Source organism: Coenobita brevimanus, chromosome 23 (genome assembly GCF_032717465.1).
Source record: "Coenobita brevimanus isolate Jiangsu-jjx chromosome 23, ASM3271746v2, whole genome shotgun sequence".
NCBI classification, from domain to species: Eukaryota; Metazoa; Arthropoda; class Malacostraca; order Decapoda; family Coenobitidae; genus Coenobita; species Coenobita brevimanus.
Window position 1 is genome coordinate 68,284,311 of NC_136976.1, and position 15,530 is coordinate 68,299,840.

Sequence of the window (15,530 nt, forward strand, 5' to 3'; positions counted from 1 at the left end):
TGTCCATATCCAATTATTATTTGTAGGTCCAACTCTATGTTTTAAGATGTGCCATAATAAAACCCAGCATAAAAACTAGGGAAGGTAACTTTGGTAACTTGGATGATGTAATACCTTGTATCCCACTGTGGGCGTATAATCTACCACAGACTCAAAAGGTTACAGAGATGAACACCAGGGCTCTGTGCATCATGGTGTCTGGTGCCTAAATTTATCTTCTCACACCTTCATGCAGTCTTCTTGCAGCCTTCATATTCACTTTTCTGTTTTGTATCATGGCTTTCTTAGTATTGTACTGGCTACTTTCCTTTTATGAGTCACTCTACTACCCAACTTCTTTACACATTAACCTCTTTGTCTATCAATGCACCTCAATACTTATACTCGAATGCCAATTCATATCTCTTATCAACACATTCGGTTCCCACAACGTCCATCTCAGTAATTACTTCAACAAACAAGGGAAGAGGCTACGGCACACCTAATGTCTGACTTGGCTTGTATCTCTGACTGGGGTAAAAATAATCCTGCTGTTTTTAATGCATCAAAGACTCAGTTCTTGCACCTATCAACCTGACAAAATCTTCCACAGGAGTACCCACTAATGTTTAATAATATCCAACTCAATCCTGCATCATCCCTGAACATGCCTGGGGGTTTCATTCACCTGGGACTTATCTTGGATAAATCATATTACATCTCTTGTAAACTCTGCATTCAAGAGATTAGGTATGCTAAGCCGACTCCATACCTTCTTTACCCCTGCACAGTTGTTGACTTTAAACATGGGTTTTACTCGCCCCTGTGTAGAGTACAACTCTCAAGTGTGGGGAGGCTCCCCACATACAGGTCTTCTCAATAGCGTGGAGTCAAAGACTTTTTGTCTCATTAACGCTCCTCTTACTGGCTCCCTTCCGACTCTGTCTCTTCGCCTCACTGTGCCATCTTTATCTCTTTTCTATCGCTAGTTCAATGGTCACTGCCCCTCTGAACTGTCTGCTTGCATCCCTCCACCTCTATGTTGGGTGCATAGCACCCGTCTGGCAACAAACTCTCATCCCTTTTCTGTCCAACTCTCTAAAGCAAGAGTTAACCATTACTCCCAGTCCTTCATTTATGCAACAGATCAACTCTGGAACTATCTCCCTCTCTCTGTATTTCCTACTTCCCACGGTCTCGTCTTTCAAACACAGTGTGTCCAGGCATCTCGAAATGAACGGATCTTGAATTTGGCTCTCTTTTGTACTGATTTTGTTTTTCTCTTGGAAGTAACAGTTTGTGGGCTCTTGGCCTTTGGTTAATTTTTTCTTGCATAAAAAAAAAAAAAAAAAAAAAACTCAACTTCCCTCTCAACTGTCACTTAACTCTTATCTGCATTTACTTTGCAGCCTCACCCATTCTTCATATGCAAATTTCATGGTCTGGTGCTGGCATATGATGCATCTCTCTCCTCTTTCTCCACTAAATACAGCCTGGTTTGCAAGCCTGCCTTTGCACAACCTTTAATCAATCATTCCATTTTTAGATCCTACTCAACACTCCTTTTTATCCTGACATATTCTTTAGTTATCCAATCAGTTTCTGTTCTACCTCTTCCTCTAGCCAAAACACAATGTAAGTCACATGGTTTTTAAACACAATGTGAGTCACATGGTTTTACACACACACACTGCTCGCTGGTGCAGTGGTAACGTTCTCGCTTGCCATCTGGTAGACGGGAGTTCGCGCCTCGCTCAGGTTGCGAAAAGTTTCACTGACGAAGTGGGTGGTTACTGTCCCCCTTGAGCAAGGGGACGGGTGTGTGCGTGTGTGAAGGTCACAGCCTTGCCCTTAGATCGGACTATATGAGCTCTCAGCTCCCTTCCGGGAGGGTAAAAGCTGACGATCACGACCATCAGGTGATCCTGACCGACCCGGTGAATTACACACACACACACACACACACACACACACACACACACACACACACACACACACGCAAAGCATAATGACTTTTCTATAGCAGTTTTTTTTAATGTCCCTTTCTTATTGTTAATTTCAAGCTGAAAATTTAATCCTTTCTTATTATTTCACTTCACTTTATGGCTCTTACTCCAGCTCTATAGGTAAACTTGTCATATATAACAGATGGATTTTTCATCCTTACATCAGTGACCAAATGAGCACTGTGAGACATCGTTTTCGTTTTTGAAGGCTCCAACACTTGCATGCGTTGGCCTTAGTCACCTAATGGCGGCTCTCCATGCTGCACGATCTATTGCAGCCTCCCTGTTCAGTCCCTTAACCCTGAGGTCACACTTAATGACCTTGTCCCATGTCTTTCTCGATCTACCCCTCATAACCCCACCCCCAAAATTATCACTTCTCACCTTCCTCACCCAATTATCATCCCCCATCCTCTCCACATGCCAAAACCATATCAATCTACCTCTCCTCATCACAACACCAATACACTCCAGTCTCATCCGACCTCCCAACTCTTCCATTGTAAACCCAGTCCCCCCAGACCTTGAACGCAGGGACGCACTACACATCCACCTAATCATTGTCATTTCTGTACGTCTGAGCTGGCGAATATCCTCTTCCTTTATTGTCCAGGTCTCACTACCATACAGCATTGCACTCCTAACACATGCTGCATACAACGACCCCTTAGCACGTAGGGAAAGTCCTCTCAATGTCAGGACAGGCAACAGCTCCCTGAACTTCTTCCAACCATTTCTCACCCTAGCCACACAGCTAGTTCCAGCCCCACCTCCAGCACATAACATGTCTCCCAAATAACAAAACTCTTCCACATACTCAAGAGACTCACTAGCAACTTCAATCCTTTTCCGCCTGACAATCTCCACCTGCTCTCCCCGACACGCCATACACATAAAATCAGCATTATCTCGCAGTCTACCTCTGATACCACTACATCTCTTGTGCACCCATTTACCACAAACACCTGACAAAATGGAATTACTTCCCACGCCCTTGTGGCAAACTGCACATGGCCATTCTCCCTTGTCTTTGACAGTACCGCCACCAACCCTAGATATCATCACTTTAGTTTTATCTGCATTTACCCTTAAGCCCTTGTGCCCCATACCATCTCTCCACTTCCTAAATTTTTCCTCCGCCTCCCTCTCATTCTCTGCAATCAACACCAAATCATCAGCATACAACATCTCCCATGGAAGTTCGTTTCTTAAGTCACATGAGAGGGCTTCAAGTCCCATGATAAACAACATGGGACCCAAAAATGACCCCTGATGCACACCAAAGTTCATGGAAAACTCATCATTCAAATCTCCATTTATTCTTACCTCATAGCCATAACCACCCTAACCAGCCACTCCTCCATGCCAAGCTTTCTCACTGCCCACTTCACAACCTCTCTAAGGACTCTGTCAAAGGCCTTTTCCAAATCAACAAAAAACAAAATACAGATCCCTTTTCTTCCCAATATATTTTTCCTGAAGCTGTCGAACAATGAATATGGCATCAGTGGTCCCCCTGCCTGGCATAAACCCAAACTGCATCTCATCAATATTCTCTAATCATACCTTCTAGAACTTTCTCCATTGCCTTCATTATCTGATCTAAAAGCTTTATACCTCTATAATTTTCTCTTTCCAGGGCATCACCCTGTCCTTTATACACATTTACAGTTACACTCTTCAACCTATCACCTGGGACAACACACTCATATATAATCAAATTTATCAGGTCAATGACTAACCTCACCCCTATATCTCCTGAGGCTTTCAACATTTCGGCAGTCAACCCAGACACACCTGCTGCCTTCCCCACCTGCATCCTGCCTATTGCCTCACTCACAGTAGCAGTGTTAATCAAAGGCCAAGGGCCAAACACTGGATCCGTTGGCTCCAAACCTTCCCTGTCACAGTCAAACTCCTCATTCAGCAACCGGCTATAATGCTCTCTCCATGCATCTTTAATATCCCCACTGTTCACCACTACCCTTCCTTCATCATTCTTCACACACTGCTCACCTATAATATCCCGATCATCCCTCTTCATCTGATTTGCCTCCTTAAATATCAAATTTTTCCTTTCACCATCATTTAGGTTATCAAATAAGTCTCTGTGACTCACACTTCACCCTGTATACCTCCCTTCTAGCCCTACACTTGGCAGCCAAGTATTCCTCCTTGTTACCACCCTTCTTCCATTCCCAGAAAAACCTTCTTTCTCCTTAACTGCAGCTTCTACACCCTCATCCCACCACCAAGTTACTTTATGGCTTGGTGGTCCTCTTGTCCAACTGCATATTACATCAGTATCTCTCAAGAGATTGTTCTTGAGGGCTCTGTACTGTTCATTAACACCTCTGTTTACAGCTCCCTGTTCAGCCACCATTCTCCTCATCTCACTATAAAAGGCATCCCTTACTACTGTACTTGGTTTTCCAGCTTCCATATTTTCCTCCTATGAACATAAGTCCTCTTTTCATCACTCATTCTTTAAGCACCATATCACAAATCAATAGCCTGTGCTGCTGCACACACTCCTCACTTCCTATAACTTTAATATCCCTCACTAACCTCCTATCAGCCCTCCTAACCAGAAAATAATCTATCTGACTGCTATTTCCCCCAGACTCGTACGTAATTAACCTACTTTCCCTTTTCCTAAAATATGTGTTGCACACAATCATGTCCATTGCCTCCCCAAACTCGAGTATCCTTTCCCCTTCTGCATTCCTTACACTATATGCACATCCCCCATGTACTCCTTCATAACCTTGAGCTGCTTCACCTACATGACCATTTAAGTCCCCTCCCAAAACCACTACCTCATCCCGCACACCACCTACTACACGTATTAACCCGCCCCGTCCCGACCAATTTTCCACCACTGACCCCCCCCCCCCAATCCCGACCAAATTTGGAAAAAATTTTTTTTGGCTCAAACCTCCGCTTTTGGTGAGAAACATTGAAAATTCATAGAGAAATCGCTCACCTGAGGTTTAAACTACTGGATACAGGTAGCAGTACCTCTTACCTTACTGTGTTTTCTATCAGGCTGGCTCCAAAGAAAACGAGTTCTATGGGAGCGTAACTATTCCACACCACTAATAAACGGTATTTATTTATTTATCTGGTACGAATTTATATGCAATACGAGAGTACAGTATATAGATTTTCACACAGTAATATAGGCAATTTAAGCATTGTTTCACTTATCACACACATCAACATACCTGACCTTTTTTGGCGACATTACCTGATCATCATTTCTGACTGTTTCTTCCTCTAATGCTACCTAAACTTTGTCCTCCACATTGTCATCAATTGGGGAATTACTCTGGCCCTGAATTTCGTACTGTGGCATTCCATGTCTTTACTGGCCAGGTCACTGGTAACAGGTGAATTGCCGAGACAATGTCCTGCGCGGGGGGTGGGGGGTGGGTGGGTGGGGGGGGGCATTGACCCTGCCTGGCATCTTTTGGAGGAAGGTGTGCCATGTATATGTACCAAAAATCACGCGTAAAATTTGAAAACTGAAAATTGTGCAAATTAGGGACCTTGCAATTGCTGAACGTTTATATACTGTACGTCATCGGGAGTCACAGTGACAAAACGTGTGCATGTATATATAAATCAACGGGAGTCGGCGGGTTAAATCATCCCAAAATCTATCTTTCTCTACTTCATCCAATCCTGCCTGAGCATATGCCGATATAATTGCAGCTATCTTACCAACGAACAGAATTTTCACTACCAATATCCTATCACTTACTCTCATAACATTCATAACATATTCCACCCATTTCTCCGCAACCATCACACCAACACCCCCATATCCGTCTGTCCCCCCCTGCCAAAACAACTTAGAGTAAGAGTCCTTCCCAATAATCTTTCTGGCTGATCCACCCCTGTACTGGACTTCCTGCAAACATGCCACATCCACCCACCTCCTACTGAATGCCTCAATGACTTTCCCTGCTCTTCCCCTCAAACTTCCCACTTTCCATGAACCCACCCTCATCCCCCTGGGTGATTTACTGTCCTCATGCTTGCTTTGAAACTGATTCTTGTATCTGGTCATAGTCAGTATTAATAAAGAGGGGTAGACACACCACAGGCCCCACTCACTGCACAGTCCCAGGTCCATGCAATGGATCTGGGACCCCTAGCCCACCAGCTTACCAGTGGCTGTGGTAGTGGCCTTGGGGCACCCTGCCAGGACAGCTGCAGGGACACCCTCCAAGCGCACCTTGGCGCTGCAACTATCCCGCCATTATACACCCACCGATAGGGCAGCTCCTGGGGCGTTATTCCCAAGTTCAGTCCCCTCTCTACTGGGTGGAAGTGGCCCTGGGAACCACAATCCCCTGTACCCTCTAGCACAGGCCTGAGCCCCATCTTGCCCTGGACCCATGATCTATGCCGGCGGAACCCCCGTCACGACTCCCCCTAAAAGTCTGCCACTAGGCAGTGGGGACAAAGTTTTCTGGCTGCTTGCCCTTACTGGTGCAAACCCCCTGTGACGTAGTGGGATACGCTGTGTGATATGTAAAGTGCATGTGGTGTAGTGCATAAGATAATTAGAGGAAATGTTTGGGAGAGTATGCTGGTCTACTCTCCATGTTACTGTCACACTGAAAAGGTCAGCAAAGGGGGATGGTTAGATAGCTAGTGAAACAGGAGCTCCAGCTCTCCCTATCACCAGCATTCCCATTCCCCTTGGAAGTACCACCCTGTTTGGCCCATGCTAAATAATAATAATAATAATAATAATAATAATAGTAATGATGATGATGATGATGATGATGATGATGATGATGATGATGATGATGATGATGATGATAATAATAATAATAATAATAATGATAATAATAATAATAAGCCCAATATTAATCATCATCATCATCATCATCCAATCCTGTGGTGCCCTATGAGGAGCGTAGGAGCCCCAAGCAAGGCAGCTTGGTCCTGATATTTAAGACGAGAGACCAGCCTCACTCATCTCTGACTGGCATTACATGAGCAATAAACTTCAACCACCCCTTGGATATAAACCTGCACAGGCTCAATCTGGTCTGGAGTGCCTTAATTACCAACTAAACTACCAGGCATCAAAATTTGGTTATATGGTTACCACCCAGTGTAGCATTTGACTTGTCACTCAGTGTAGAGACCATAAGGTAGCACTACAATCAATGAGTGGATGATAGACATCCCCACCTACCACAAAAATAATAACAATACTACTAATAATAAAAATTACTGCAAGTTTACAACTTAATAATGAAGGGAAGCTGATTTAGTAATAAATATTCTTCTAGAAAGACAAAGCTATGAGAACCAGAAATTTTAAAGCACTCTTTGTCATGGATAGGACGCATACTTGTTTCTAAGTTCCTCTTTCCTCCTCAAATCGGAAGTGCTATTGAGTCTTCTATGGTTGAAAACTAGCTATGTATAAAGTTTATCTCAATACCTGTAAGTTACCCAAGACAAAGTTCATTCATAATCTGGATGCCTTTATGTGATTTTATGTAAAGCTGGCCCTCCATATTTGTGGGAGATGTGTTTTTAAGATGCTTGTGAATGGAAAAAATCTGTGAATAATTGGTAACCTCACCTCCAAATGGCCCCTGCAGTTGTAATTTAATCATATGCTTGTGTAAATGTTTGTAATGCCCGAAAACATTATTAGTCATTCAAGTCTACTTGTTTAGAGTATATTTTGAGATGGTTTAGTAACACAGGTTGTTAAACCACTTGAGAGAGAGAGAGAGAGAGAGAGAGAGAGAGAGAGAGAACTGGTAAGGTATTCTACAGCTTAAACTATAGTAGCCGCAGCGAGAAATGAACGCTGTGGTGGGGCAGCCGGTCATCCGGGGATTCCCCCACTGCAGCCATATCTACATGTCACCGACCATCGGCCACCGCTGCAGCCCCGCTCCATGATCCTTACCCTGTGTCTCTGGCTTTCTCTTTCTCTCTCGGTTTTTATATAAACTGGTGTATTTCCGAAACTAATTGTGAAATTATTATGACTTTTGTTCCACACCACCACTGAGGTAAAAATCAAGGAGAGTTTTCTGTATAAAGGTTTCCCCCCCTCCTAAATGTGGCATATGAGCGGGGGAGTGCGGCCTTGCCGATACCTCCGCCTGACCTATAATTATACACTCGCCAGAACTGACCTGCCCTCAGACAAGGGGGGGGGGAAACCTTTATACAGAAAACTCTCCTTGATTTTTACCTCAGTGGTGGTGTGGAACAAAAGTCATAATAATTTCATAATTAGTTTCGGAAATACACCAGTTTATATAGAAACTGAGAGAGAAAGAGAAAGCCAGAGACACAGGGTAAGGATCATGGAGCGGGGCTGCAGCGGTGGCCGATGGTCGGTGACATCCTACCTCTATGGTCGGTGACATGTAGATATGGCTACCGTGGGGGAATCCCCGGATGACCGGCTGCCCCACCACAGCGTTCATTTCTCGCTGCGGCTACTATAACATGAGGAAATCTGTGACCTTCAGTGAGCAGCGGGTTTGGTTGTACACAAACTTGGTTAAACCAGTATCAACTGCATACTATTCCTTTGGTCTCCATTACCTGGAATTAGCTCTTCAAGTAGAGCCTCATCTCTGAATCCCTCAAAGTCATCAGAAACCAGACAGTGCGTCATTACTGTTGACGGAAACCATCTCAGGTGTGCGGTAAGACTTTTTTTTTTTTTGCCAAAAATGCACATTAACTGTAGAAGTGCAGATTTTCATCTTGCAGTGATAACAAAACCATTATAACCAAGTGCAAGAAGACCATGAGATCACTGTATAGGTAGTATTATTATGCATTTGACCCCAGTTATTACCGTTTGTTACTTCAGGGTGTGAGGAACGCTTTGTGAAACTCACCTTCTATCTCAGATGTGATGGTGTGGCCCAATGAAAAATGAGCTTTGATGGCTAAATGGTCCTGGCCAATGAAAACACTTAACTCATGTGATGAAGTCATGGAGTGATGCACCGGGCAAATACTGATCACAAGTGAGGTGTGTGTGTGTGTGTGTGTGTGTGTGTGTGTGTGTGTGTGTGTGTGTATTTACCTAATTGAGATATAGAGGAAATGAGCTATGGTCGTGGGGTCCCGTCTCTGTTTCTCAATGTCAAATTTAGCTTTAAATTCGTTTACGTTTTTAGACTGGACGATCTCTTTGTCCAGACTATTCCACAGGTCTATACATCTATAAGGAAAACTATATTTCTTGATATCCTTCAAGCAGCTTGGTTTCTTGAGTTTCATTCCATGTCCTCTTGTTACTCTCTTATCCCATACAAACAGATCTTCTTTGTCAATTTTACCTACTCCCACCATGGTCCTGAACACTGCAATCATGTCTCCTCTCTCTCTCCTTTCTTCTAAGGAAGGCAAATCCTGCTTTTCCAACCTCTCTCTATACGACAGATCTGCCAGACTGGGGACCATTTTGGTTGCTGTTCTTAGTATTATCTCAATCTTGTTTATAGCTTTCTTTTTGTATGGAAACCACACTACTGCTGCATATTCTAACCTGGGGCGAATCATGGCCACTATCAATTTTTTCATCATCTCCTCATCCATATAATGAAAAGTTACTCTTATATTAGTCAGGAGTTTATATGTCTCTCTAACTGCCTTGTTAATGTGTTTTTCAGGTGACAAACTATCCTGGACCAGCACTCCCAAATCTTTCTCTTCTCTCGCTTTTGTGATTGGTTCATTACCCATCAAATAATTCAATGATGGCCTATTGGTACTTTTACCCATTTCCAATATTTTACATTTCTTTGCATTAAATTTCATTTCCCACATCCGGCTCCAATTGTGTATTCTATCCAGATCCTCCTGCAGCATTTTAAAATCCTCCTCAACCTTTACCTTCCTCATAATCTTTGCATCATCAGCAAACAGACTTGCATAACTGTTCACTCCATCTACCATATCATTTTTGTAAATCAGGAACATTACTGGCGCCAATACCAAGCCCTGTGGGACTCCACTTGTTACTTCCCTCCATCCAGACATCCTATCCTTTATTATTGTCTCTGAAGAGTAAGACAGCAGGGGGAGGATACCAGTGGTCATCTTGTACTTCACCAAAAAGTCATGGGTAGGGGTGGCATGTGGGCATGAGCATTGTCATGGAGCAGTACCCAGGTTTTGTTTGTCCACGCTTCAGGCTCTTCCTTCGACTGCCTCCATCGAATGTTTCAGGACGCCCAAGTAAAACTCTTTATTGACTGTTTGACCACACGGAACAAATTCATGATGAATGACACCCTTAAAAAAAACGACAATCAACATCACATTTGAGCAACTCTGACAAGCTTTTTATTGGTTGTGGTGACGATGTTCCAACTCAACATAATGACTGATTTTTTGTTTCAGCATCATAGCTATATACAAATGTTTCATCACCTGTTATGACATTGTTCAGAAAGTAAGAATTTTCCCAATTTGAAAAAGAATTTCACACAAACATGTTTCTCTTCAAGATCCTTCATTGTTCAACCTGCAACAAATTGCCAAGCACACTAAACACATTCAGTCAAGCACGTGTACCTCAATGACTAAGTGATGTGGTGCAATGTGGCTGCTGTAAGACTGATGCTCAAAGTCACCGCTACACAACACTCCTCTCTTGATTACACTCATCCAGCTAGTTGGTGCGCTATTTAAAACAATCGGTTTCTTTTCGGAAGGACCTCGTATTTCCAACTCAGTAACTCAGTGGAGGACCATTGGATGTAAAGGACTATCAGCTTTATCAGATCAGGCTTCTCACAATTAGTCCGTTAAAGTGAGGGTCTACTGTAAATATATATACAGATCTACCAAACAACCATAGGTACATGACACATCCTTTTTTCACTCCAACACTGAAAGTGAACCATGCACTTACACATCCATTTACTCTTACACATTTTACTGCTATCACAGAAGCTTTACAGCATTCAACAGCTTTTTATCTACACCATACACAAAACTTTCCATAAGTCTCCTTCATTTTACTTTATCATATGCTTTTTCCATCTATCCATCATCATCCAATCCTACATTGCCCCATGAGGAGCATAGGAGCCCAGGGCTAGGCAGCTGGTCTCGACATTTAAGATGAGAGTGACCACTATCACTCATCCCTGAGTGGCATTACATGAGCAATCAACCCCAACCATCCCTTGGATATAAACCTTCACTGACTCAATCCGACTGGAACGTAATAATTACCCACTAAACCACCAGGCGCCAAAATTTGGCTATATGGTTACCACCCAGATTAGTAAATGGTTTCCTGGTGTACAGGAAAACATTTGGCTTGTCACTCAGTGTAGAGTCACCCACAGGCAGAAGGAAAAGGAAAGAATGAAGGAAAGAAAGACAGAAGAGGGAGTGTAAAGTTACCCGTAGGCAGAAGGACAAGGAAAGAATGAATGAACGAAAGACAGAAGAGGATGGAAGGAAAGAAAGATGGAAGAGAGGAAAGGGTAGACATCCGACAGCAGCATTGCATCGAGTGAGTGGATGGTATGCTTTTTCCAGATCCATAAATGCAATACCTTACAGTCCTTCTCACAAGCTTTCTCCAATATCTGTCTTACTGCAAATATTTATAACAATAAATAATAATAATAATTAACTAATAATTAAAGGTTTATTTACCAATAGAGTATTACAAGGTGGCATGACATGATGTCTTGGTTTACAATATTATAATGCATAAGCATCATTTTAAAAATACTAAAAAACTAATTGAAACATTATAATAATAATAATATCAATAGTAATAATAATAATCATTATGATGACAATAATAAAAAGACTGATATTAGGAGAATTATAACATCATGTGACTGAAAGAGCACTGAGTTTTGACACTAGATGCTTGAATTACATTACTGAGATGTTCTACATCTGGCTGATTGTAATAGCCATCTTCGTTGTCTTGTGTCTCTCCCATGGATGTCATACAAATGCTGTGGCAAGAACTGTCCAAGGTTGTTTGATTTAAGATAGCCGTTTCCAAAAACAACTGTTAATTCGTCACACCATGGTTGTAAACTTTTGGAAGTGACTATACCCAGTGTTCTTTCATAACTTTCATATTGACTGCCTAAAATGATCCAAAACATCGCTTCTGAAAGTGCTCACGTTGAGTGATAAGTCTAGGTTATTCCTGGATGCTACACAGGAGTTGTGTACTCTGAGATTGTTCTTAATAACCACATACAGTACAAAATGAACAAATGAAATCATATGTTCAACATGGTTATCCCAGTTTACAACTGAGTTTATCTGAATCCACTATGGATAAGTAATTGCCATTTACTGTGGGTTGATAGAACATAATAAGTTAAGCTTTCTGGGAGGATATACACTCACTGTCTCACATAAAAGAGGTCTGTGTAATTTTAAATGATTTACATTCTCTTGTAAGGCCATTCAGTCTATCTTACACTGAAGTCTAACTCAACAGATATATTTACAACTTCAGCTGAAGTTAAATCATTTACATATCTTACACGAATACATGTCTTACAACGAATGCTACTTTACAGCAAAATGAACTTAACTGAGTACCCAGTGGCCCACCAAAAGTTATCTCATCCCACTCTGGGACAGAGTCCTGATACATGACCAACAAATGCAAGCAGTGAGATGACAGTCTAATATGAAAGCTATCATGTGCCCTATACAGTATACTGTAATCAAAGTTTTCAAATTATTTACCTACATCTAAAGTTAGTGACAAAGGGCATAAATCTCCCGATTCAGTAACAACGTATGTAGGTGCTCATTCAATAATCTCGTTGGTAGAGATCCAACAGGTCAAGCCTTACTAATTTTGAACTTTAGAAATGCTTTATATATATCCAACCTTTCCAGTCTGGATGTATCTCATATGCGGTTTAAGAAACTGGGTGATGCCATTAATGTGTAACTGTGGGAACATTATGCATACTGCACCGCTGTAATAAAGTGATATTTTTTACCTCATTTAGGTGGTCAAAGAACTGCAGATTTATATTTCTTTTTCTGTCTAACAATGTATTTCAATCCATTCATGAAGACTGTTGAGCTAATGCAATGGTCAGTTTCAAGCTCTATTTGTTGTTTGTCTCTCTTGATTTTTTTCCTTATTTCAGAAGTGATGAAGCCTCCACTGATCCACACATCCCCAGTCACTCCTAAAACCACCTTGTTCCTCACTCACCAGACATTCTGATATATCCTTTACCTTATCTATAATTTACAAATCTTTATCCTAATTAGACATTTTTTTTCCCCTGATGGTGGGGTTGAGGGGGGTGCTGCCTTAGTCATTAACCCGTGGATTGCGAGCCACAGCTCAGGCTGGGTAGTGTCGCATTGCGAGCCACAGCTCAGGCTGTGCTAACCTTCCAGTGGCAATGCATCACCATTAACTACTCCACCCCTACGCAAACTAACGAATGGCACAAACGCAAAGACGGAGAGAGAGATTTTTTGTTTTTCATCAGTCGATGCCCTGGATGTTTATCTTCAAGTTTTCGATATATACATTTTTTATTTTTCACAACACCCCTACGCAAATTTATGCATGATGCTACGTAAAGATGGACAGAGAGAGATTTTTTTCCACCAGATGATGCCTTGGATGTTAATCTTGAAGTTTATATTAATATATATATAAAAAAGAAAAAATCATTTCTGAACACCATGGAGTGGGATAAAAAAAGATAATTGTGCAATCCACAGGTAAAAAAAAAAAAAATAAATAAATAAAAAAAAAGATGAAAATGTGTGGAATATTAGCCCAATTTTAAGCAATGTACAGGTGCACTTATATATAGTACAGCACACATCACAGCCACATACTACAATACTTGTGTGGGAGCACTAAATGTTTCATCAGCAATAGGTAATAACATCTGGCTAGGCATAAGATATTTATACAATATTCACAGCATATTAAGTTTTTATGGGTGGCTGGGTTTTGATGGCCTCCCTAAACTGAGTTGTTGTTCTCAACCCTGGTTTGTTTGACTGGACTGACCCACTGGCCACAGATAAGCAACTGCTGCTGTGGGGCTGTCCTACAGGTACAGTACAGTACATACACTGTGTAGGGATCCAAAGTTCCCATGTGGTAGACATCACCTTATCCGGGTTGGAGCAGCATCCTTCCCATGGCAATGTGCAGGGACGTAAGATAAGGTTTGGCTTCCAGGTGGACACTGCAGCTGCACCACCCAGAGTGCACAACACCACCATGTGTAGGATCCTCATCAGTGCCTCTTAACTGAGTAATTCGGCCAAAAGTTTGTTAAGTGTAAAGTGTTCATCACCCTTAATTTCTCTCCCTTCTCCAAAAAATTTTCATTTTGGACAAGATAATTTTATTTGCACACTTGAGAATTTTTAAGCCATCTTTATCTTTTTGCTCTAGTTCATGCACCTTACTACTTTTTACCACGTTAACACCAAAACATGTAGTTTAACTGAAAGAAATCCTAGCAATCAAAGGTTCCACAAACTATGCTGAGTAACCCTGTCTATGCTACTGGTACACCTAGGTATTTTATTTAGGCTAACACCAGATGATTTTGTTTAGTTAAAAGTAGCCTGTCTCTGCTGCTTGATACACCTGATAATTTACTTTGGTGAGCACCAGAACACAAGACAATTTATGTGGTCAAGAAAAATCGTAGCAGTCAAGGGATTCAACCTAGCATGGGATATGGTACCTGGTTAGGGTGGTTGCGCTGGGTCATGTGAGAATGTGAGAAGCTCTGCTGACTGGCCATGCTGCTCTGATGGTGACCTAGACGTACACGCTTTGATGCTGGCTCTTGCCCTCCACCTCCCTGAAGAGTCACACACTCTTATTATTCATCATATAATGAAAATATATCCATGAATACAGCAATAAAATGATAATTTCAACTAACAATACAGCATCTACCAATGGCTAGATGGAAACACTGATGATGCCCTCAGCACATTAAAATGGAAAAGAGTACAGTAGTGAAGTTACAAAGCAGTACTGTATTTATTAAAGAATGTTTTGCTTACACAGCACTTACAGTTGTTATTTGGATTAATCATAACTTTAATACATAACACTTTAAATTAGTTAGAGCTACAATGAATGCTTATGCATGTTTATACCAATCACTTCTTGAGTTATATGTCAGATAATTTATTCATCTTGGCTAAATGATGCAACTGCTCAGGAACCAAACTTCCCATGACCTATGAACTGTTGTTTAAATGAAGTACTGTACTGTACTGTACACTGAAAAATACATCATCCACAAAGAAGACTAAACATTATCTACACTGACTCAACAATGACAAAATTAAAGATTTTTTTTTCTTTGGACGACCATGTGATAATCCGCGTAAGAGAAATAAACTATCAAATATTTATGATAGTGATTACTAAAAGCAAGTCTGTTGCACTTCTTTCTTGACAAACAACTAGAACAAGCTGTTTTTAAATAACATTCCTGTCCTTGCCTTTATATATCTTCAAAC

At 41.5% G+C, this 15,530-nt stretch overlaps 1 protein-coding gene across 2 annotated transcripts in view; it reads right to left on the reverse strand.

Annotated features, from left to right (window-relative positions):
- Nucleotides 1–15,530, reverse strand: part of Cdk8 (cyclin-dependent kinase 8) — a 112,083-nt gene that overhangs the window by 9,800 nt on the left and 86,753 nt on the right. For both annotated transcript variants that reach the window (XM_080267332.1, XM_080267331.1), the window contains one exon: nucleotides 14,738–14,857. In XM_080267332.1, the coding sequence (XP_080123458.1) occupies nucleotides 14,738–14,857 (120 nt within the window). The remainder of the gene's footprint in view (nucleotides 1–14,737; nucleotides 14,858–15,530) is intronic.